The sequence below is a fragment of the Capsicum annuum genome, chromosome 2 (assembly GCF_002878395.1).
Source record: "Capsicum annuum cultivar UCD-10X-F1 chromosome 2, UCD10Xv1.1, whole genome shotgun sequence".
NCBI classification, from domain to species: domain Eukaryota; kingdom Viridiplantae; phylum Streptophyta; class Magnoliopsida; order Solanales; family Solanaceae; genus Capsicum; species Capsicum annuum.
The window spans coordinates 106,238,574-106,263,394 of record NC_061112.1 but is presented as its reverse complement, the minus strand read 5'-3'; the positions used below and the strand labels follow the sequence as shown (position 1 = coordinate 106,263,394).

Genomic DNA, 24,821 nt, shown 5'->3' with positions numbered 1-24,821 from the left:
TAATTTTTTGTGATACAGATTGGGCATCTTGCCTAAATACTAGAAGATCAGTGACTGGTTATGTGATAAATTTTGGTGAATATTTAATTTCATGGAAATAAAAAAAGTAGCAGATAATATCAAGAAGCTCTACTGAAGTAGAATACAGAATCCTTGCAACAACAACATCAGAAGTTACTTGGTTACTAGGTCTGTTTGGAGAATTAGGAGTGAAATTGCAACACCAGTCAATGTATATTGTGATAGCATAGCAGCACTGCAAATAGCAGCAAATCTCATATTTCATGAAAGAACTAAACATATAGAAATAGATTGTCATTTTGTAAGAGATAAGATAAAGGAAGAGAAGATAAGAAGGCTAATCTACCTAGTAGTCACAAGACCAGACATTGTGTTTGTTGTGCAAACACTAAGCCAGTTCATGTAGACACCCAAGAGATCTCATTGGGATGCAGCAATAAGGATTGTGAGATATGTGAAACAGAGTCCGGAAATAGGAGTTTTGTTGAGCAGTAAAGGTGAAGATCACCTGATAATTTTTTGTGATGCAGATTGGGCATCTTGCCCATATACTAGAAGATTAGTTACTGGTTATGTGATAAAGTTTGGTGAATCTTTAATTTTATAGAAATAAAAAAAAGCAGCAGACAATATCAAGAAGCTCTACTAAAGCAGAAAACAGAAGCCTTGCAGCAGCAACATCAGAAGTTACTTGATTACTGGGTCTGTTTGGAGAATTAGGAGTGAAATTGCAACACCAGTCAATGTATATTGTGATAGCAAAGCAGCACTGCAAATAGCAGCAAACCCCGTATTTCATGAAAGAACTAAACATATAGAAATAGATTGTCATTTTGTAAGAGATAAGATAAAGGAAGGGAAGATTTAGGCAGAATACATTAGCACTAAAGATCAGTAGGTTGATTTACTCACTAAGGACTTGGATATGCACAACATAGCTACCTACTTAGCAAACTTGGAGTTCTTAATGTGCTACACCATGCAACTTGAGGGGGAGTGTGAAAGGATGCAAGCTAAGATAGAGTTGAAAGTTAGTGCAGCTGGTGTAATTAGTTAGAGTATCAGTTAGTTAAGTGTGACAGTTGTCAAAGTGCAGTTTGTAGTTAGTTAGAGGATCAGTCAGTTACTCTCTTCCTTTTTCATTCTTCTTTTTCTTCTCTAGCAATTCTACCATAGTTTCTTCTTATTAGTCTATTGTTCCATAGCTTCGATGTCTATAGCTGCTGAAGCTTGAAGTATACTAGGTAGGTTGGGCATAAAATACCAAAAACTGAATTACCGAACCGAATCAAAAAATTTGGTAATTGGTATTCGGTAATTTGGTATTTGGTATGGTATTTGGGAGTAAAATTTTAACATTTCGGTATTTGAGATTGGGTTTGGTTCAAGATATTAATACCGTTTAGTATTCGGTATTTACCGAATATCGAATTATATATATATATATATGTCTAACCAACCCAATAGAAAATAGTATTAGTCGTTTCAAAAAATCTCTTGAAACTTGGTAATATATTCGTAAAAAGAAACAAAAAGAATATTAAATAAGGTTTCCATTAAATATACTCTTTGAAGTTTAAGCATACATTTGCACTTCTCTAATTTTAATCTGGTAAAACCAAATATCGTACCGAACCGAAGTTTAATTTACCGATTACCGAATTACCGAATTACCGAATTACCGAACCGATGTTCATAAGTATGGTATATGGTATCTATGTTCAAATACCGATTATCAAATTACCGAACCCGAACTTTTAAAATACCGAACGCCCACCCCTAATAGTAGGTAAATTCACACTTATACGGACAGCAAACTCAGAATTCAGCGGATTATCTACTGTGAAATAATGGCAACTTAACTACAGGAAGTAATAACTTCACATGTTTGACTGTGGACTCAATAATTCCAGTAGAATCTCCCATACAAGGGAACAACAATAGAGTCACATCATCAGGCCGTAGTAGTAACCAGGTAGTAGTGGATGAAATGGAATTCTTGAACCGTTGCAGAGATGTAGGAGTTGTTCACATTCTTGGAAACACTGTAGTTAGAGCAAGGAGGGATTCTAGGTTCTACAAGAAAATTACTATCGACTACATATACATGTTGAAAATTGCTTTAAGTTACTGCACTAGTTTTTTTAGTAAAATAAATTATTTAGATTAGGATAAATTTGAATTTTAACTAGGTTGTTAGTTTGTTTAGTTAGTTGAGATATTTTAGGTTATTTTGAATTTTGAATTTATGTTGATTTTCTTTGTAAGTTGGCTATTTAAAGTCATCATATGCTTAAAAAACTATTGAAAGTTGTTAAAAGCTTATTAAATGCTATTGAAAGTTATTCAATCCATTGAAAGCCATTTTAACCTCTTTTTCGCTGCCCTGTCTTTTTTTAAAAACCCAACAGTGGTATCAAGAGCCTCATTGATCTTACAGTATCTGTGAGTTCTTCCAAAGCGCTATCATACCATTTTTAACCCCGAAGGGCTACCTTTTTAACCCGTCAGGGCTCTATTTTAACCCATCAGGATGCCTTTTTCAACCTGTGCTTATTTTCAAAGCATAGGGCTATTTTAAATAAAAAAAGATGTCAAGCAGCAGTCTCTCTTTGAATGTCCAAAAAATTTTCATCGACAAAACTGTCTAATTTGGTCGGTGAAGAAATCATATCTTTAAACCTATCTTTTATGTGATGTTTTGAGGGATGAAAAAATCTTACAACAGTTTGCAAAGCCTATGAAAGTACTTTCAAACAAGACAAGATTGTTGATGGTGTTTTTCCAGCAAAGAATCAAAAGAAAGAAGAGAAAGATCAATACAAAAAAAAAAAGTGCAAGTTCAAAAAAAAAATTAAAAATTCAGCATGCACTTTTTTAAATCGCGATAACTAAAGCAAAGGAGGAGTGTTGAAAATTGCTTTAAGTTACTGTACTAGTTTTTTTAGTAAAATAAACTATTTAGATTAGGATAAATTTGAATTTTGAATTTTAACTAGATTGTTAGTTTGTTTAGTTAGTTGAGATATTTTAGGTTATTTTGAATTTTGAATTTATGTTGATTTTCTTTGTAAGTTGGCTATTTAAAGCCCTTCTATATATGCTTACGAAAAACTATTGAAAGTTGTTAAAAACTTATTGAAATCTATTGAAAGTTATTCAATTCATTGAGAGTCATTTTAACCCTTTTTTGCTGCTCCATCTTTTTAAAAAAAACTAACAATACGCGTTTCTTAGGAAAATGTGTAGGAAAAATAGTGTAATCTTCAATATCCCTCATGAGAGCCTATTAAACGTTGGACAGATATTCTATGTATAACTTTTTTGTTTCAACAAATGTATGATTAAATGTAAAGATATTAATGATGTATCATGTGATTTCTCATACACCAAAATGGTTACTGAGATGAATGGAAGTTTCGCATGACAAGTTTTTAACATTAACATGTGCGCTAGTGTGTTAACTTCCATGTTGAAACTTGCTGCAAGTGCTTATGTATTGCATTGTCTTAATTTTGAATAAATTTTAAGTGCTACAGGAATGTGCATCTAAAAGAATTAACTTAGTCATTAACATAAATATTATGCTAATGATGATGTCATCTCCATTCCTTTCACCTATCAAATTTTCTTTTTGCTTAGCATTCACCATATTTCTTGTGGAAAGACATTTTTACTTCAACAACTTGTAGCTAAATTTTTATATCCTCCAGCCTTGAACAACGATGGTCAAGATGCATTATTTTTGAGTACTCGACATGCATTCATCGATATATTTTTGAAGAATTCGAATAACATAGGCCTTGAGAGTTATTTGACACAACAAAAAATAGACGGAATGAGGACTCGCATCATCTTTTCCCTTCAACTGATAGCATATAGCCTATGGGTCGTGTGACCTTATCTTTACCTGCATTGGTTGTTAATCTATGTTTCTGCAACCGCACAATTTAAATGAAGTAATTGACTGCAAATATAGATAGATAAATTTAGCAAATCAAGGTATTACCCTGTAACCGAAAAACAGTGAAGCTGCAACATGATATATCTAAGTAGACAGAATATATTTAAGTAGAGTAAATATAGAAGAATATTTACTTTAATCAACTTTATGTTTATCTTTTGAATGCGCAACTATATTTTGAGTATGTACAATGACCTTGTGAGGATTGAAGTGCAAGCCAACACCACACATTTTACCTTCAATAAATTAAATTAAATTAAATTAAAATATCCACATACATTGAAAAAATGCTACACTAATTTTCTACACTTTTTTATTCGCTTCAATTTTGTAACCAACTTATCCAGTAATTAGACTCAAAATGATAAATGTGCTAAAGAATATTAATAATAAGGTTGCTTATGTTATAGAGCTCATGAAGCAGTTGAAAACGGACTTCACAAAGCACTGGACAATAACTGACTTACACAATGATCATGAGCAAAGTAAATCTCTCCAGTACTTTAATAAATTCTCATATCAGTCAGTTAAATTTGCTTATATATTTGTCTTCCTTTTCTGCAAGTGTAGCAATTAATCTTTGTTCATCAATTTTGCATTTAAACGAACAAATGTACCTTGTTTTAAATTTTCAAAAGTCATGAACTCTCAGAGAATCTCCGATGAGAAAATTTGAAATTTGACACAAAAAAATAAAAAAGAACATGCATTGCAGAAAGATGAAAATTATATCCATAAAATAAGAATGCCTATGTGTTCTTCAGAAATACATCAGCAGGGACTGCTTCCAAATAAAAATCAAATAGGTTACAATAAAAAAAAAAACTAAAATTTCAACAGAGTAAAAGATGTAGCAAAATCAAGAAACAGCTCCTACTTGATAAGCAAAAGTAGGAATAAAAGGTACAAATACAAATGAAAAAAAAAACGTATTAACTTTGATCAAAGACTCCATTTTCTATTATGATTATAAAAAAATACATTTTGGTATGTTGCATGTAGTGGATATGTATGACATATTTATCTGATAAGTATACAAATGAATAGAGTTTTTCAAGACCACGCCTCTTTGAATACCACATTTCACATGTAAATTTTACATAAGATCTAGTGAATCAATGATCCCAAGCTTCCTACATCAAACAAATTTAGCACTTTTATAGTTCAACTATATAAGTAAAAGTATTTAGGCTCATTAACATACCGTTATTTAATAGTATGATCAAAATAGAATTATGAAAAATACAACAACCACTTTTTGATTTGAAAAAAACTTACATGTACTACACACTAAAATTGTAAGGTACATGCAAGAGTATCAAGTAAAATATCTCTGACGCATTTCGATGAGCTGCAACACTCTTTTGTTGGAGCTTATCTAGATGTATACAAAGCAACACTCTCTGATATGCTCTCTTCATATTACTTCCTTCACCTATATCCACTTAGTCTGTCGGCTTCAATTCACTCTGGGACAGTAAAAGTTGTTTAAATATAAATGTGCTTTAAGAATTAATTATTCTGATCTTAAGAAAGATACTTTTTCTTTCCATAAATATACCAACAGAAGCAAATTTTTAAAACAATTCAGTTATCATCACTTTAACTAATTGTAAGATTGAGAGCAATAAGCAAATATTTTCTTTTCTTTCTTGTAATAATAGCTTAGTTGTAGCATCTAAAGACTATCATTTAATAGCAAACAATAACAACATTATTATGGATGCTTATGAGTCCTTTAGAAATATAGCAAAAGGAAATGCTATCAAAAAATTGATATTCCTGAAAAAGTAGAAACAATATGACTTATGATATCGGATGCAGGTGGAAAAACTGAAAGTGTTGTAGCCTCTGATTCTGCCTTATTCTTTCTCTAGAATATCTTTGTTCTTGTGTACATAGTGAAACGATGTTATTGAAAAAAATCGATATATCTACTCAGGGAACGAAAAAAGACATGTCCAAATAATTTTATTACTGACCATCCTATTAATATCAATTTTCCATGGTATAATCCACCCGATCATTAGTGTCGCGTACAATTTTTTTATGCTGGTTTGTCTTTATTTTTCGTTCACTAAATATCAAAAGAATAATTGGTACCAACCTCAATGAACACAAGAGATACAACCTCAACGAGTATAAGTCATTACAGATGCATACACAATGAAAAGATCACAAACATAGTAAAGAACAAGTCATTAAAAGGGAAGATTTATAAGTCTGAATTTTACTAATTGTATCAAGCAGCATCTTAAAAAACACTGACCGAATGGTATATTACACCAGCATGAACAATCGCCTATTCTGAACCATGCAACTACTAACATTTTCCCGAATAGTATTGTTAAACTATAAGGAAAAAAGAGATACTAAACATATATAAATCAACTTCTGTCTGAGCACCTAAAAGAAAAATAGAAGAAATATTGGACAGCAAAAACATCTGTATTTCCCTACACTCAATCGTAAGCTTTGCCCCAATTATCCACTACATCTGCCATATCGCCGACCCCTACATGTTGAGATTTGGGAGACGGAACTGAACCACTCCCTTTTGGCTGAGAAATAAGTTACTTCATTGTAATAGATGCCCTGGGCAAACTGGAAGTGATTTCAGGCTCTAAGATACTCCACCTATCAGACGAGGCAGCAGGTGGAGCTTCATTCACCCTCCAAGAAGAAGGGGCTACTGCTAAATCATTTGGCTTCTTGGATCATTCTTCGGCATCCCATAGATTTTTCCTTAAATGAGGCTCCTGGACTGTAGCCTTTTTCCATGAATTACCCCTGAGAGCTGCAACTCTTCCCCTGTCCTTGACTGCTCCAGCAACTCCTCAAACATTAGTAGCGGCTGCCCCTGCTGATGCAACACCACTCTGGGGAACTACAGTAGCACCATAATAAGCCGACCCCTGGTCTAGTCTTCTCATAGTTGTTGTTGTTCGGGCAGGATCACTGAACACAGCCAAGGCATTCTTGTCATTCAACCAGACAAGCTCGCATTCAACACCAAACCTGAGAACTAACGCACTAATGTCTATATCTCTTGGCAAGTCAAACAAAGCCACAACAAGCCTTGGATCCATATCCACCAGCGAATCAAAAACAGCAGGCTGAGCAATGTTATTGACAGTACAACCTTTGGCACCAAGTATACGTGTTGGAGCATTAGACTTGGGTGTAACATGAATAACAATGAATCTCTTGGGTTCCAACCAGTTGTATTTACTGAAAGCTTCCACCTTGCAGCTATCAGTCTAACTACATCCCGCTTTTCCTTTGACATTGGGAAAAAAGCATGAACTTTGAGCGTGTTAACCCCCACCTCTGCTCCTGCCAAGAACCAAAAATTTGCACATCTCCTCTATAGACAAAACCCACTTGGCGTCACGCCTAAGAAGATCCCCAACACTTCAGAGACAGTTGTATTCTTACCAAAATGGAGGGCCTCTAAATTTTGGGGAGTTATACCAAAAGCATAAGAGATACAACCTCAATGAGTATAAGTCATTACAGATGCATACATAGTGAAAAGATCACAAACATAGTAAAGGGCTCATTTTGGTCGGAGAAATAAGTTATCTCGAGATTGTTGTTATCCTCACACTCAATGTGGGATAAAAATAACATTACAAACCCGAAATAAGTAATGCACATGGGATAAACTCATCCTAAAATTTATGTCAGAATTAGTTATGTCTTATTGCACTACTACACTAAAAAAATTATTGATGAAAAAAAGTAAGCATGTGATAGTTGAACTGACCTTCGGATTGGATCATCATCAGTGGATTGATGAACAGCCCAAGAACGACCCATTATTCGGAGCGCCGAATTTGAAAACACAAAGCTTCAATTCATGTAGAATCAATCACGACTCTACGCCTACTGGAATACATATGCTTCTCCAAATAAGGAGTAATATTACCAATAAATATGCCGTGAAAATTCTAGTCTATTATCAGGAACCAACTACTCACAAAACAATAATAATCTATGGTAAAACGCCAAAACAACAAAAATTAAACTACAAATATATTCGATTCTTAAAAGGAAAAAATCAAAATCTTACATCTTTCAAATATATCTAGACAAGTCAATAGCATCTGAAGATACACATCTGCGGCATCACTGAAACAGTATAAAGGTTTCTCAATGGACCATTTCATCTAACATTCTGTGTGTGTCAAAACTAACTCCTAAAAAAAAGAGCAAAACAAATTATAAAAGTTGCTAGGACAGAGGATAAGTTCTATTCAAATTATTGACGAAACTTACCAGATTTCCTCGATACAATTCAGAAGTTTCATTTTCATCTCGTTTTCTTGCATCAGAAATACAAACTATTTCTTGCTTACACTATTGCTCTTGCACATCAAATTTGTTACAAATTTGTTTTGACTTGAACACCATCAAATTTGTTTTGATTTGAACACCATAAAATTTCAAAAGAAATGGGATATCTATGGACTTTATGGACTAATTTGCATAAAGTTAAAAGAGGTATTCTTCATGATATAGAAACGTTTGTGTACTATCTGAAAAGGAAATAGTCAACTAAAGTAGCAACCGCAATAAGACAAGGCATGTGTGCGTTTGTTTGCTTTCAGATGCTCTGCATGAGACATGACATTTAGTAATATCAATTAATTTTTAATCTGAATACATATGTATCCTTATGATACTGAAACGACTATCATTATTGGTATCAAACCTATTAGTAATGGGGTAACTTTCAAATTTTAGGCCCAAATAAAAAAGTTTTCTTAAAATAATTTTTACCTATTAACTAATATTCTTTTGGACAAAACTGCCCCTGATCAATGGAGTAATTACATAAATAATCTTAATAATGGATAACAACTCCATATTTATATCTTTCAACTTTTATTTTTTTCTCTTTTTAATTTTACTTTGATTTTTTTCCTTTTTTTTTTAATTTTCTCAACCCTTACTTTTTTCCTATTTTCCTCTCAACTTTTTTTCTTATTTTTTTATTTTTTTATTTTCTCTTTCCTTTTTTTTATTCTTTTTAGTTTTTGTCAACCCTTACTTTTTTTTACACCTTTCAACGTCTACTTTTATTTAAAAAAAAAAAAAAATTTCTTTGATTCTTTTCTTTTTAAATTTTTCTCGACCTTTATTTTTTTTAATCTTTTTTTTATTTTTATCAACCTTTATGTTTTTCCTATTCTCTCTCAACTTCTACATTTTCTTTGATTTTTGTTTTGTTAATATTTTCTTCATTTTCTTTTTTTTTCGAATTTTTATTATTTTTGTTCTATTCTTCGATTTCTTCCATTCAAGTTATATCTCATGAGCAAGAGTTGACACTATCACATTATAAAGCCAAGACTTATGACTTTCAAACAATAAGCTACGTTTCATGGGCAAGAGTTGATACTACTACATTACATTGTTGATGCAAGACTTATGACTTTCAAACAACAAGTTATGTTTCATGGAAAAGAGTCGACACTACCACAATGTATTTTAATTTATGAGATATTTTATAACTCTTACCTTAGAGGAAAGACTTAGTTCAGGGACTTTCAAACAATAAATTATACCCCACGGGCAAGAGTTGACTCTACCACGTTATGTTTTCATTTATTAGATGTTCTACAAGTATTGCCTTAGGAGCAAGACTTAGCTCAAGGACTTTCAAACAATAAATTATGTCCCACGGGCAAGAGTTGACTCTACCACATTATGTTTTCATTTATGAGATATTCTACAACTCTTGCCTTAGAGGCAAGACTTGACTCAAGGACTTTCAAACTATAAATTATGCCCCACGGGCAAGAGTTAACTCTACCACGTTATATTTTCATTTATGAGATGTTCTACAACTATTGCCTTAGAGGTAAGTCTTGGCTCAAGGACTTTCAAACTACAAATTATGCCTCACGGGCAAGAGTTGACTTTACCACGTTATGTTTTCATTTATGAGATGTTCTACAACTATTGCCTTAGAGGCAAAACTTAATTAGCTTAAGGACTTTCAAACTACAAATTATGCCCCATGGGCAAGAGTTGACTCTACAACGTTATGTTTTCATTTATGAGATGTTCTACAACTATTGCCTTAGAGGCAAGACTTAGCTCAAGGACTTTCAAACTACAAATTATGCCCCACGGGCAAGAGTTGACTCTACCACGTTATATTTTCATTTATGAGATGTTCTACAATGCTTGTCTTAGAGGCAAGACTTAATTAGCTCAAGCACTTTCAAACTATAAATTATGCCCCACGGTCAAGAGTTGACTCTACCACGTTATGTTTTCATTTATGAGATGTTCTACAACTATTGCCTTAGAGGTAAGACTTAGCTCAAAAACTTTCAAACTACAAATTATGTCCCATGGGCAAGAGTTGACACTACCACGTTATATCTTCATTTATGAGATGTTCTACAACTCTTGCCTTAGAGGCTAGACTTAGCTCAAAGATTTTCAAACTATAAATTATGCCCCACGGGTAAGAGTTGACACTACCACGTTATGTCTTCATTTATGAAAAGCTCTACAACTCTTACCTTAGAGGCAAGACTTAGCTCAAGGACTTTCAAATAATAAACTATGCCCCACGGGCAAGAGTTGACACTACAATATTATCCTTTATTTATGAGATATTCTACAACTCTCGTCTTAGAGACCCGACTTATCTCAAGAGTTTTCAAAGAACTTCGTAACAATAATTCATGCCCTTAAATTTTCTTTGATGTAAAAAAAAAATACCTTTGAGGATTATCCAATTTTTTATTTATTAGCAAAATATAATAGAAAAAAAAAAGAAAAAAGAGATCAAATAAAAAAGGAAATAAAAAAATAATTGAGAATAAAAGGAAAGAAAAAAAATAGAGATCAAGAAAAAATCAAAGAATTAAAAAAATTGAGAAAAATAAAAATGAGAGAAAAAATGAAAATAAAGTTTGAGAAAAATGAGGAGAAAAAAGAGAACTGAAAAAATGAGTGGAAAAAAGAGAACTGAAAAAAGAAAAAACGATCAAACAAAATAGAGAAATAAAAAAAAAAGAGTGAGCAAAAAAAAGGCAAGAAAAAAATAAAGATTAAGAAAAAAGCAAAGAATTTAAAAAAATTGAGAAAATAAAAAATGAGAGGAAAAAATAAAAATAAGGTTTGAGAAAAATGAGGAAAAAAAAAGAACTGATAAAAAATAAAAATAAAAAAATAAAGGTTAAAGACAAATGAATTAAAAAAAAATAGATAATGCTTGAGAAAAAAGAAAAAAGAGAAAAAAATAAAGGTTGAGACAAATGAATTAAAACATGAAAATAAAATTAAAGAAAAAAATAAAAAGTGAAAATAATAAAAAATATAATAATAAAATTAAATAAAAAAATAAAAAGTGAAAATAATAGAAAATAAAATTTGAGAGAAATAAGTATGGAAAGTTTAAAAAAATATATTTGAGGTGTAGAGGGGCAAAATGATACTTGTTCTAGACTTAAAAAGTAAGGAAGGTTATTTTTTAAAGTTAATACATAAAAATGACCCTAAACTTGACACAAAATTATAAATTTGACCTTCAACTTTGACAGTGCACAAATATAACATTTAACTATTCAAAACTGCACAAATATGACCTCCAATCCTACGTGGCAAAACGCGTGTTCAACACGCAAAACTGGGTGCGTCCAGCTTAAAATCTAAGGGCATAATACATAAATATGACCTTAAACTTTGGCGGTGCACAAATATGACCTTTAACTATTCAAAACTGCACAAATATGACCTTTAAATGACTCTTCACTATTATTTTTTTATTATTTTTGGCTCAAAGATGAAAATGGCGTCTAATTTCTTTTGTCATTGCGGAAAAAGAGCAATATTGAAGATTTATTAATTAGGCGGATCAGCCTCATACAAAGGGTATGTATATATATTATAAAGCAGAGGATGAATTTAAGTTATATAATATATCTAAATATTATTTATTTAAATATTAAATTAAAGATGAAACTATACTAATAATTAAAAAAATTATAGTTTTAATAAAACGTTATTAAATTAATGTTATTAAGGAACGTTATCAAATTAACGTAATTAAAATGTTATTAAATTAATGTTATTAAAACTTTATTAAATTAACGAGGGGCGGACCTACGTGGTTGCCATGGGGTCCACCCGAACCCCCTCAGTAAAAAAATTACGTTGTATATATATAAGATAGAAAATGTATATTTATGTACGTATATTAATGTTGAATCACATGAAACAAGGCACTTAGATAGCCCAGTGGTCTTATTTGCTCTTCTTGAGCGTTTCCTTCAGCCTATTGTGCGGGTTCGGTCCCTGCTAGTGGCTGTTTTTTTTTAATTAAAAAGAAGCTAGGCGTTGCTGCTATAGAAATAAATAAATAAAATAATAATAATAATAATTTTTTTAAATTAAAAAAAAGTTAGGTGCTGCTACTATAGAAATAAATAAAAAATTATTATTATTATAATAATAATAATAATAATAATAATAAAACGACATTGTTTTAACACAAAAAGCAAAACTTTGATAGTGCACAAATATAACCTTTAACTATTCAAAACTGCACAAATATGACCTCTCTCCAAGTCAGCCCTTTTAACGACATGGCACCGTGTGATTGGATTACCTTTTCACGTAGGCGCGAGTGAGACTCACGCATGGGGTTGCAAAATCGGAGGTCATATTTGTTCAGGTTTTGAATAGTTAAAGGTCCTATTTGTGCACTATCAAAGTTTAAGGTGAAAGTTAAAATTTGGTGTCAAGTTTAGGATTATTTTTATGCATTAACTCTATTTTTTAAAGACATTCCTTATTGGGATTAAATATCTAAAGTCACTCATATTTGGATTTATGGCATACAATTTCCTAATTGCAATGGCAGTAGTAGCAGTTGTAACATGTTTTTTTTTAGCTATTCTGTTTTTATTTTGTTTGATGTGAACCAAAAAAGGAAAAGGTGAACTATAACCAACGCAAACCAATCATGCATACTCCACTTTTAATGTCTTTTTCATATACTAGTTTAGAATACGAGTGCGGGTAACTCGCTTTAATAAATTTAATTTTATAAAATTACTTTGACACTGTAAAAAAAATATATTCCAGCAATTGTTTGTCATTATAGTAAATTTTTTTCTTCAAATTTTATATTTAATTAAATATATACCTTGAACCTAAAAAAGATATTAAAAATAATGACGATATTGGTTTACTGTCAATTGAAACAATTGCATATAATTAAATTTTAAAAGAAAATTCATATAGAATTAGAATGACTAACCAATTTATTGTGATGGAATTAACATCCAAGAAATCTGAACAAAATTGTAAATAAGTCAATATAATCAAAATCACAAGAAACTTCTCAATCAACAATTATTTATTGAGAATATATGATAATTTGTTATTTTAAACTTCAAAAACATACTAAAATTACAAAAGAAAACTTCTCCATTAGCATATGTCAATTAAAATACATGATAATTTATTTTTATAAACATAAAAAGTATATTAAAATCTTAGAAAACTTACCTCAAATCACAAGCTAATTTATCTCTTCAATATTAAAATGAAAAACTTCTTAATTCATAATTATCCATCAAGAATATATGATAGTTTATTATTGTAAACTTCAATAACGTATTAAAATCTTAGGAAACTTATGTCAAATCATTAAAAAAAAAAAAGTATCTCTTTAATCATAGAAACATCAAGATTGTAAACATTAAGAACATACTAAAACTTTAGAAAATTTCCCTCAAATCACAAACATGTTTTTTTCAACAATCATAAGATATCTCAAATTTCACAGGAAAAAAAAAATTCTTAATTAGCAATTTTTATCTAGAATACATGATAATTTGTTTATTACAATCATAAGATATCTCAAATTTTAAGAAAAAAAAAAAACTTCTCAATTAGCAATTGTTATGAAGAATACATGATAATTTGTTTACTGTAAATTTCAAGAATATACTAATACTAAAATACTTTTAAAAAACTTACCTCAAATAACAAGTATTATCTTTTTAATCATAGATATTATTAAGATCTCAATTTATAAGAAAATTTTATAAAATAATCTAAATAAAGAAAGACAATTATCATTAATTAATTAGTTAAAGGAATTCTAATTTAAAGTGATTTAAACCTAAACAATCTAATAATTAATAGCTATTTAGATTTTATAAAAAGCATGATTTTTTGATTTATAAGGAAACTTTTCCTTAAAAAACGAAAGAACGTTTTTACAAAAAAAAAAAAAATACTTTAGGACAGTTATGATATTATTTTGGAAACTTAAGGATTTTGTTTTCCTCAAAATTTTACAAAACGTGTTTTCTATTTATTTTTTTTTCCTCAAAAATTTAAAATAAGGTTTGTTTGTTTTTTTGAAACTTTGGCACTTGTTAGTTTTTGTGTTTTATAAGGAAAAGTTTTCAAAAGATATTTTTCTTTTACCTATAAGATTTCTTAATTTTAAATATTATAATATAATGATATAATTATTAAAGAAAAATATAAAATGACGATTTTGTCTAAAGCATAAACTTTTAATGAAGAGTAAAAAGTTCGAATTCTTCACACTTTGAATATATTATAAATATAGATAAAAAGTGCATATTTTTGTAACATTTTTTCTAAATATTTTATATTATTTAAATTTTAAGTGAGCAGTCTAATGAAATTTAAAACTAGGTACAGGAACGCTGAATAATAAGACCTACAGAAAGCTGCTAAGTGATTGTCAAGGGATAAAATTTAAACGAAAGAAGAAAACATTTTGGGGTACGTAAATGACTCAAGATTCAGACCGTAAATAAATAAGGGGGTGGGCGGATTTTGGTCTAAGTCCTTGTCAAGGACGATTAGACTAGTGGTGACAGGAAAAGTTAGTAACCGGAGATGACGAATTAAAATTCTGGTCCAGAACAGTAGAAGGAAGACATATGAAAAGTATAGGATTAGACATGTTTCTTGTATGTCTCTGTCTCTATCTCTATCTCTATCTCTGTCTCTAACCATAATTTTTGGTTAAACGTCTACAAAAGATGAGAAGGTGGTAGTCTAGAATTCCGATCCAGAACAGTTAGAAAGTAGAAGACATGAAAATTTTAGTTCTGGGATAGAATTTGCCAACACTGAAGAGACTTGTACATTTCTCTAGCTTTATTATTCCTCCCCTCAAACTAATAAAGAGGGCGTTTTCTTGGTTGCAACTTCCAACAAAGCAAAACCCCAAATGAATGGTGGGGTAAACATCTTTGCTTGCTTCACACAAAACGGAAAAGGAAAACTATTTTGTCTCAACAACCAACATCAGTCACTTTCAAAGGCCAAAGTTCCATTTTTAGATACAAATGATGCTCCTTTACAAGTTGCAATATATCAGGATTTTTTCATGTTTCTCCGGAATAATATTATACTCTCTGTCGATCATTAGTCTTTCGACAATGTTATTTCACACCCTCAAGGAAACAATTCTCCCCACTACATATGATACAGATATATTCATTATCCCTGTAGAAACTGCTTGCAGAATATCAAGGCAGAAATGCAGAAAAATTGCCCACACCATTACTTGGACTGTTGGTTTTGAGGTGGATGAGCTTGTGGTCTTGTTGGGCACGCTGCAGACATAGCACGCAAGCGTCTGGCAATTTCAGTGAAAGATGGCCGAACAGATGGGTCTGGAGCCCAACACTGTTCCATTAGAATTCTCCACTCGGGGTCGCAGAAGCTCGGAACAGGTGGTCTCAAGGTGTTGTTGACTATACCACCTGCATATATAACACAAGATATCAAGAAGCATGAATTTCCAAACTCCAATTGTGGCTCTCACAATTTCCAGCAATGTTAATAGACAACAAGAAGGTTTTTATGACAATACTAAGCACCCTAGTGAAGCATGGAGGGCCGATAGAAACTACCCTGAGCAACATCTTTGGCATTCTATGGATGAGGTGGGACAAAGGGAAGCAGAAAGTGTTCATTACAGATTTTACTGTATGTTCAGCCATGCTCAACATTCCAAGAGGCTCCCAAAAAGAATGGAGGCGCTCAAGCTGAGTAGAAACTAGAAGCAATTAAACACGCTATGCTTCTATTTATCTTCATTAATTTGCTTTTCTGAGTGCCTTTCAGCTAGAGTGTTGACATCATTCTGGTTCTCAAGTGCATCAACATCATTTGATAAAGACTCTTAATAAAATTAAAAAATGACTTCTGTAATTAGGGGATGAAAATAAACATGCCTGACTTGATGCATTACACTTTTAAACGGTTTAGTTTTCCAGTGAACAAAATTGGTTATTGTTGCATTTTGCTGTTAAGGAGCCACACTCCTCCCCCATTTAATTTTGAAGCATTGCTAGGAAACGGAAGATGTGACAGGTGGTGACTAAATTTCATGTCAAGAAAGCAATACAAGAAGATGCCATAACTGAACAGCAAGAATCAACGCTAAGATGACGATTGAGTAAAGCAAACCTATAATTGCTCCATAATGCATATTAGCATAAGGTTCCTCGCCAGTCAGAATTTCCCAGAGCACAATCCCAAAGGAAAAAACATCAACCTGCAAAGTTTCAATAATGTCACTCAGAAGAAGAAATACATATACATACGATATACCACTAATTACCCGTAAGAAAATTGGAGGGAGTATAGTAAAACAAAAGGACAGAGGTTATTGACTGCATAAATTTAATAGACAGAAAACGGCACAGAGAGAACAGGCCATCCAAATGATAACGAAGGTTTGGAAAACAGATAAGAGAGAAGCATCAATGTACTTCCTACCCATCACAAATTAAAAGGGGGTTGAGCATGAAATTTGAATAATAGAAATTTGAGTTGATCAGCAAGAAATATGCTCTCCCCGTCGCCATGCCACAAAGAGAACCAAAAATGTATTCATATCAAATTAGGATATGTCAATGTAAATATTAGAATCTGAAGGCTTACCTTCTCAGAAACCTTATTACTGCTACCATTCAATAGCTCCGGCGCCATCCATGGAAGGGTACCCCTAACACCACCAGTGACCAATGTATTTCTCTTTATTTTTGAAAGTCCAAAGTCACCAACCTATAATAAATTGGCATAACCTTTTTTTAGTTTTGCTTAATCTTACACAACATTTTATTGTTCATTTCATGATGAAATGAATTTTCCTCCAATAGCTATTACTAATGATCATGGTGAGTGACTAATAAAGTTGCAAAGGAAATTATTTACAGTGCAAAGGCACTCGTAAGATCATTACCTAAATGATCAATAAAAAGAAAGGTGCTCCTAGATATGCTAATATGTCAGTGATTACAATCATCAGACCCCTTTTTTCTTCTAAGAATCAAAGAAAAAATCATTATATACTAGGTACACACCTTACAGATGGGTCGAGAAGGATCTTTTAAGTTGACAAGCAAATTGTCACATTTCAAATCAAAATGCACAATATTCTTTGAATGCAGATATTCCATTCCAAATGCAGCATCCATTGCAATTATGAGCTTCTTGCGGCGATCTAGGTGTCTGGTAAGTCAGAATAGGCAGAAAGTAAGAAGTTTTGTCATGGGGAAACACCGAAGCATAGAGCTAGGTATAAAATGAAACAATATAAAGGTTGAAAGGTTTGAAATAACCTGTCCTTGCAAAGCAAAACATGTCTGAGAGACCCATTCACCATGAATTCTGTTAATGTGGCAAGAGTTCCCCCTGGCCCATCTTGCACTACACCATAAAATGCCACCACATTTGGATGATGAAGCTTTGAAAGAATTTCAGCTTCACGCCAAAACTCTAGAGTCTGGAAAAAGTTCAACGATTCCATTACAATGCTAGCATTAAAAACCTCAAATCATGATAAATATATGAACTAATACGCTAGTACAGGTTAAAATTTAGTCGAAACAAAATTAAATTTCTGAACTACAATGTATTTTGCTCAACATCGACCTCTATACATCTATAAAACTGATTAAAATGGTCCAAGATATATTTTGGAACGTTTGTAAGTTAGTAAGCCTTAAGTTAGTTTGTACACAAATCTCATGGAAGAACAGAAAAACAAGCAGAGCAACACAAAGTTACAGCATGAAGAATAACAATGCAAGTGAAAACATGTTCATACAGCTTTACTCATACAAACTACAAAGAAGTTGGAGTTCAAGCTAATGAATCAGGAAAACAGGTGCCGGCTGATTATACTAGCAGACAAAATTACACAAATCCAAAGACGCTCACCAATCTCTCCTGCTCTGATGAGCGACCTGTGAAACAGCTTTTCTTTATTCTCTTTATGGCAACATCAGTTCCTCTCCATTTTCCATGGTAAACAGTTCCAAATGTTCCAGAACCCAATTCCCTCAACTCCTCAAGATCTTCGTTCTTGATAATCTGTGAGGCAAATAGAACAGGTTGACTACAAAAACTGACTCAAATTACTGCTGCATCTACTTATTACATCTTAAATAAAAGGATGCCTAATTTGTCTAGCTAGCTGAAACATGCAGATCACCAAACAGAAATCCAGAACAGTGAATTTTAGAATGAATTCCATTATATATTCTTGATTGGTAAAAGTAAGAAAACAATCTCAAAATCTACATCAAATGCATAAACTGAAGACGCAGAAGAGCAAGCCATGCATATAAATGCAAAGACCCCTCATCTCTAATTAAAGCAACAAGTTTAAAATAGTCTCTTCATATATGCATTAAATAAATGCATAAATTCAAGATACAAAAGAGAAAGCCATGCATATATGAACCAAAAGCCCCCTTCTCTCCAAGCAAAGCAATAACGTAACAAATAGGATTCAAGAAGTGAAGATATATTGAGCTTCTAACATAGTTCAACAAACCATCAATGACCACGAATTTCTTAGCCTTCATGTCAAACTTGTCGTCATATAGGATTCTAAGGCAGAAAAACAGAACTTGAATTTATCCCATACTTTTGGCATGAAGAACTGCTATTGGCTGTGCTCTATGCTACCTTTGGTCGCCAGCATCACTCATCCACCGAAGACTCAACCATCAAATAGTATACATACTTCAAGATATTCCAGATCTATGATACTTAAAAGGGCACATTACCTGCAATGAATTTGGATCAAAACCTCCCATAGAGAGATCGATGAGTGGAAAACCACTATCCTGAACTTCTTGGTTCTCATCCTTCAAGTTCAATGAAAGAGTTTCATAATCACATTTGTACGAGTTCAGAAAACAAGTGACAACAATATAACCTAAACAACAATAACGCTGCTAGATGTCTCGACAATTCAAAAAGAATACCTGATAATCGGATTCGGGTATTTTTGAATGCATTCCACCATCATACTGCATGGTTTCGATGCCGGTGGTTTGAGAAGGATTGTAATCTGAAGGCACATTCATGGTGGATGGTCCAACATCATCGCGTGATGGATGTTGAACATCCCCTTCAATATTCATTCGGGAGTCCATATGGTCTATCATAGCTCCACCACCCTTAAAAGGAGGATAACCATAATCTATGGATGCTCCATCTTCAACATTTGCACGAGCAGAAGAGAGACTAAGATGATCCTGGTCTATCAGAGATACATCTTTTCTGACGAAATCATCTTGGGCTAACTTTTGGAAAAAAGACCAGTGTTTTGGTTCATGGTTCTCCATATTTAAACTCAAACCAGTTCCATCGGCACGTAGCGGAGGAGGCACTGATGAATCACCCATTATTTTAGCTTTGGAAAAAATATCAGATAGGAACTCTCGGGGATAGTGGTCATTAATGTCAATAAGAATGTCACCATGCTCAGGAGAGCCACTGGTAGCAGATGGCTTCCCTGTTGCAACTTGAGGCTCTCTCTCAGCTAGTGGCTGTATTTGCCCCGTAGCTTTATTTTCCTCTGGTCTATTTGCAGCTGCTTCACCCCAATGAAGCTCGGTTGGCTTGGAAGCAGATATGTCATGAACTTTATTGCTAGTGATAGGATTACTTGGTCCAGCTTTCACTTTATCGGCATAAGTTGCTGCTTTCAGTTCGGGCTTCTCAAGATTTGCTTCAGAAACATCTTGACCAACTTTTGAATTAACTCCCTTGGCATTGTCACCTAACTCTACAGACTGCTGATGTTCAACCTTTTTCTCTTCGGTAACATGTTGATTAGCAGATGGATTCTTATCAGACTGGATAAATCTCCCAACATGAGGATTGACATTTCCATCATGTAATTTATCAACTGATTCTAGGATCTGCTGGCTGCCTTCAAACTGTGTGTGGGTCATTAGGAACTGTGCCGCCGAGGAATCATCAGATTTGGACAACCGATTTAGGCCAGCCTGCTCCCTGGGCAAACGTTCAGAACAAAAAACTCGCAGAGGCATTGAAGGTGGCTCATGACTAAGATCATATGGGTATGCTTCAGAGTCTCCATAGCCTGCGTTCAAAGTTTTACCAGATGCAGAAAAGTGGCTATCTTCACTATCACTATATCCATCGGGTTTTTCTTCTTGAACAGCTCCAAGAGACGCTGTGCCTTGCAATTGTTCCTGACTCTTCTCATTAATTTTAGATGGCATGACAGAATTTCCAGGAACTGCCGTGGCAGCAGAATTTGATGCTTCAACTCGGGAAACAGGACTTGGAGCAGAACTGATGAGTGAACTCGAGGAAACAGCTTTTTCAGTCTCCGCGAGCCGCATTTTCTCAGGCTCATTCAATTTCTGTGCAGAGCTTTCCCGTTTCAGCTTTACTTCCTTAAGCACTTCCTTTTCCAGAGATTGATCTTTGGCAAGTTCAACTTTCTTCTGGAAAGAGGTGTCTCTTTTCATTTTTACCACCTCAGCTGGTGCTTCTTGGCCGTTCATATGTGAGCTTCTATATGGTTGTTCCTGAGTCAAACCTCCTTCCACATTCGGGTAGCTGTGGCTAGAACTAATGACAAAGTTATCTGTGAGTTGTGAGGAGTTGGGTGGATGAGGATCATGCCCGTGCTGCAGCAGACCAGTGTTTTTGGCATCTAAATTTTGGAAGTTGTCAACGGGCATGGAAGGGGGTAAAGGTCTCCATTCAGCACCACCGCGATGAACAGTTTGACCATGGTACCATGGCTGGTTTGAGTCAAAGGCATGTAATGAACTTGACACCATCACATGAGCAGATTGACCAGTTAGAGGCACACCAGCCGCTGGCTGAGAAGCATCAGCAGCAACTCGACCATTCTCTCGACCAATTGTCAAACTAAGAAACTCATCGAGATTATTTCCTGAAGTGCTTGCCAGAGCAATTGAGTTTCTTCTGGACCCGAAGTCCATGCCATTGACAGCAACAACATACTGCATCTCTGAATCTCCTTCAACATTCTCAATACCAGCTTGAGCATCATCCAAGTCACTGCTAGAGAAGAGAAAAATCCGCAGTTTCTGTGATCCATCACCTTCTTGAACATGACATTCCTCTATCATGTTCTGCACATCCTCATCACAAGAAACTGACACCAATGCATCAAGATCCTCACCAGGAAGCTGATATTTTAGGGTATGTGCATGACAATATATTGCCAACATCTTCTGCATAAGCTCATCATAAGAAATATCCTTACTGACTCGAATAAGATGTGTATCACCTCCAACATATCTAAGTTTCCCATCACTAGGACGAGGCATTATTCTACCACCAAAACTGCAGAGAAACCTCAACTTTCCTGATGTGCTAGACCTAGAAGACACATGGCTTTGATACCCACGGATATTGTTATTTCTAGATGAGGCTCTGGTCACAGATTGCGCAACTTGGTGGTAGGATCTCTCACCATTTATGGAAGCCCTAGATCTCTCATGATTTTGATCTCGACCTTTCTCCACTGAGGCAATCATGGAGATATCTGATCCGCTTTCCGAACCTGTATGAGATATTCCAAGTATGTCCTTCAGTTCCATATAAGAAGTTACACCTGCAGTCCCACCAGAAGCATGCGGAACGAGATGCTGCTTCGGGTTAACCCTTTCCCGCATGAATTCCAGAGCAAACTCCTCACCAGTCTGAATAGAATAATTTACAGGCCTAGCTCCAGCAGGTGCAATGAAATCAGGTGGTCTTATGTTCGTATTAATAGAACTGGATGGATCCTGGAAGAATCTCTGATTTGTAGAACCAACGACCTCATTTCTAGTTTCTACAGAGCTATAGCGGCCTTGTTCGTAGTTCTGCTGCCCCGTCTTGCCTTTTCCAACATTTCTATCCATTTGAAACAATTCTCAACATTCACAACCTAAAAAGACTGTTCCAAAGAGAAATGAGATATAAGTAATTTTTTATGTAGCCACCACCCTTACTGAACTTTTTACAGGAGTATCATGATCACACGTTAACTGCTGATCCTTGTAATGAAAGAAGGCAGATTTGATTCCTTATTACACTACACTCACACAACTTCTACATGCATGCCTTGATCTTGCAGTTGGGGAAAGAAGCAGAAGCTGCAAACACAGAAATCAATGCTTCATCGGAGCATGTCCAACAAAAAGGTTATAAAAAGCTTAACATGAAGCATATCCAAAATACTGTAAAACATAGTTAAGCAGTGATCTCCATAATCCTAAGTGATTCTCATTAACGGAATCATATTATTTTGGCCTATGAAGATTAACTTAGAAAACTAAAGCCTGACATGTGATACAAATTACAGCAAAGGCATTACGAAATGACTCCAGCAGTCTAACGGAAATGCAACCTCAATTCAATTAATCACAAATCATGATACAAATACAACAACAACAACAACCACAAATACACTTCACACCAAAGTTCTTCAAGTCAGCTTTATGAATCCTCACCATACCATTCTCATTTCAATAACTTCGGATTCTCTAACACCAGAGGCTCACTACATTTTCTGCTGATCTAAAAATCCTAACACAACTACTTCAGATCATCGGAAAGGTTAACATTACTGATTTTAAACTCCCCCAAAGCAAAGGCATTACAAAATGACTCCAGCAGTGTAACCAAAACGCAATCTTGATTCAATATATCACAAATCATGATACAAATACAACCACAGTTATGCTTCATTCCCAAGTCATTTGGAGGCAGCTTTATGAATCCTCATTCCTCACTATCTGTTCCCCTTCATCTATATCATTCTCACTTCAATAATTCATCAACTACATTTTCTACTGATCTACTAATCATAATAACACAAATACTTTAAATAATCAAAAAAAAAATTAAAAATTCAGACTAGTAAATGTACAAAACAAGTCTCTTCAAAAGATCTGGAGTTATTCGGAGTACAAATAAACACCTTTCAGACCTAAAATCAAGTTCGAAACCCAGGATCCATCTAACAAAGCAACAATCAATCAAACCAAATCTACAACCAAAAAACCACTCAATTAACGCTAAACATATCATATTAAACCAAAAAGAAATCATAAAAACAGCACATCTATACCGTCGTAGGGTCACCGGAGAAGAACCGAGCGACGGCGGAACACGGCGGAGGAAATGATAACAGAGGAAGGAAGCAGTGAGTGGAGAGATTTTCTACATCACTAACACTAGAGAGTCAATGGAGGGTTTGTGAATTGAAATGCCCTTTTGCTCCTTCATACGCTATCGAATGGAGGTACCTTCTAGCTTTACGTGTTGTACATTTTGGACATATTTTGTTTCTATCAAATTGATTTCTATTGGTTTGTTCCGTCAAGCGAAAGTTACGCGTAGGGGCAATTTCGTCAACGAAAAGATATATGTGTCATGCTTGCTCACGACGTTACGAATGCAAACTACTGTTTGTTTATACTTTTTAAGTCCTTGTACTTCGATTAGCCTTGCACTTCCGTCATGGTTTTAACTCAAAATTACGAATAGACCCATCAAGTTCAAGCGCAAGTTTGCTGTTGTTGCTAGTGTAATATAAAGTTGAGCAAGTTCATATAAAGACAAATACATTTTATTTTAGTATTGAACTCCAAATCTAATGAAGTCATGATGGGAGTAATACTTTGATTTAGTCCTAAGTTTGAAAGACTGTATCGAGTTTTAATGATGACATTATTTTAAAATTATGTAATATAAAGTTGAGCAGGTTCACAAAAAGACGAAACACATTTTATTTTATTGATTGAATTCGAAACCAATAAAGTCACGTTAAAAATAATATCTTAATTGAATTCTAGTTTTGAGAGATTTAACGTATAATAAATTACAATTTTAATTGATGGTTTGATTCTTCTAAGATTTTTGGAGATTGATGAACTTTATTTTAGGAATCATTTAAAAATAAAGCTAATGTGATACGTACGATGATACATTTGATCATATTAGCTGTGTTTTTTGGCAAAGGATCTTATTGATCAATTTAACTATTGTTACAACGAAAACAAAGTATATAAAATTTAAACATATAAAAAATTATCACCGAAGACATATACATGTGAGTATATATTAATTTATGCGAACGTGTGTTGTGTGTGAGTCTCATTTAGTGAGTATGGTATGTTCAAATTAAAACAATAACATACTTAATATTATAATTCCACACGTGGAGTTTAAAGAGAAGGTCTGTACGCCGATTGACCTTATCTCTATCTTGTGTAGGTAGAATGGAATGAGTTTGAATTATAAAATATTTTTTAAAAAAAAAAAAAAAAAACTCCATAAAATGAGAATGTTTTTTTTTTTTTTTTTGGAGGGGGGGGAGGGGGGTTAACAAGACGTGCATTAAAATTTAAGACATTAGTTAGGAGCTCAGTCTGGTTCTATAACAAAATTAGAAGGGATACGCCAATTAAAGTTCATAGAAGGTACAAAATTAAAAGGGATACACGCT

At 33.5% G+C, this 24,821-nt stretch overlaps 1 protein-coding gene across 2 annotated transcripts; it reads right to left on the bottom strand.

The window, feature by feature from the left end:
• Window positions 1-15,321: 15,321 nt before the first annotated feature.
• LOC107858904 lies at window positions 15,322-23,693 on the bottom strand. 2 transcript variants are annotated; one of them, XM_016703708.2, is made up of 9 exons: window positions 23,442-23,693; window positions 19,297-22,464; window positions 19,096-19,176; window positions 18,242-18,394; window positions 17,641-17,804; window positions 17,383-17,530; window positions 16,961-17,083; window positions 16,484-16,571; window positions 15,322-15,774 (listed from the first exon to the last, which is right to left on the bottom strand). In XM_016703708.2, exons 2-9 carry the CDS (start codon window positions 22,228-22,230, stop codon window positions 15,572-15,574), a joined length of 3,894 nt encoding a protein of 1,297 aa, XP_016559194.1. In that variant the 5' UTR covers window positions 22,231-22,464; window positions 23,442-23,693; the 3' UTR covers window positions 15,322-15,571. The 2 variants fall into 2 exon arrangements, with proteins under 2 accessions (XP_016559194.1, XP_016559195.1); XM_016703709.2 differs by lacking the exon at window positions 19,096-19,176 and having other exon boundaries at window positions 23,442-23,609.
• Window positions 23,694-24,821: the final 1,128 nt, after the last annotated feature.

What these genes read in the sequence shown, in the direction of transcription:
- LOC107858904 (XM_016703708.2), bottom strand. Translation starts at nt 22,230, where the DNA reads ATGGATAGAAATGTTGGAAAAGGCAAGACGGGGCAGCAGAACTACGAA. An exon ending in TACCCGAATCCGATTATCAG is followed by an intron (nt 19,177 to 19,296) that starts GTATTCTTTTTG and finishes TTGAACTTGAAG; the next exon opens with GATGAGAACCAAGAAGTTCA. An exon ending in GCATTATGGAGCAATTATAG is followed by an intron (nt 15,775 to 16,483) that starts GTTTGCTTTACT and finishes TTATATATGCAG; the next exon opens with GTGGTATAGTCAACAACACC.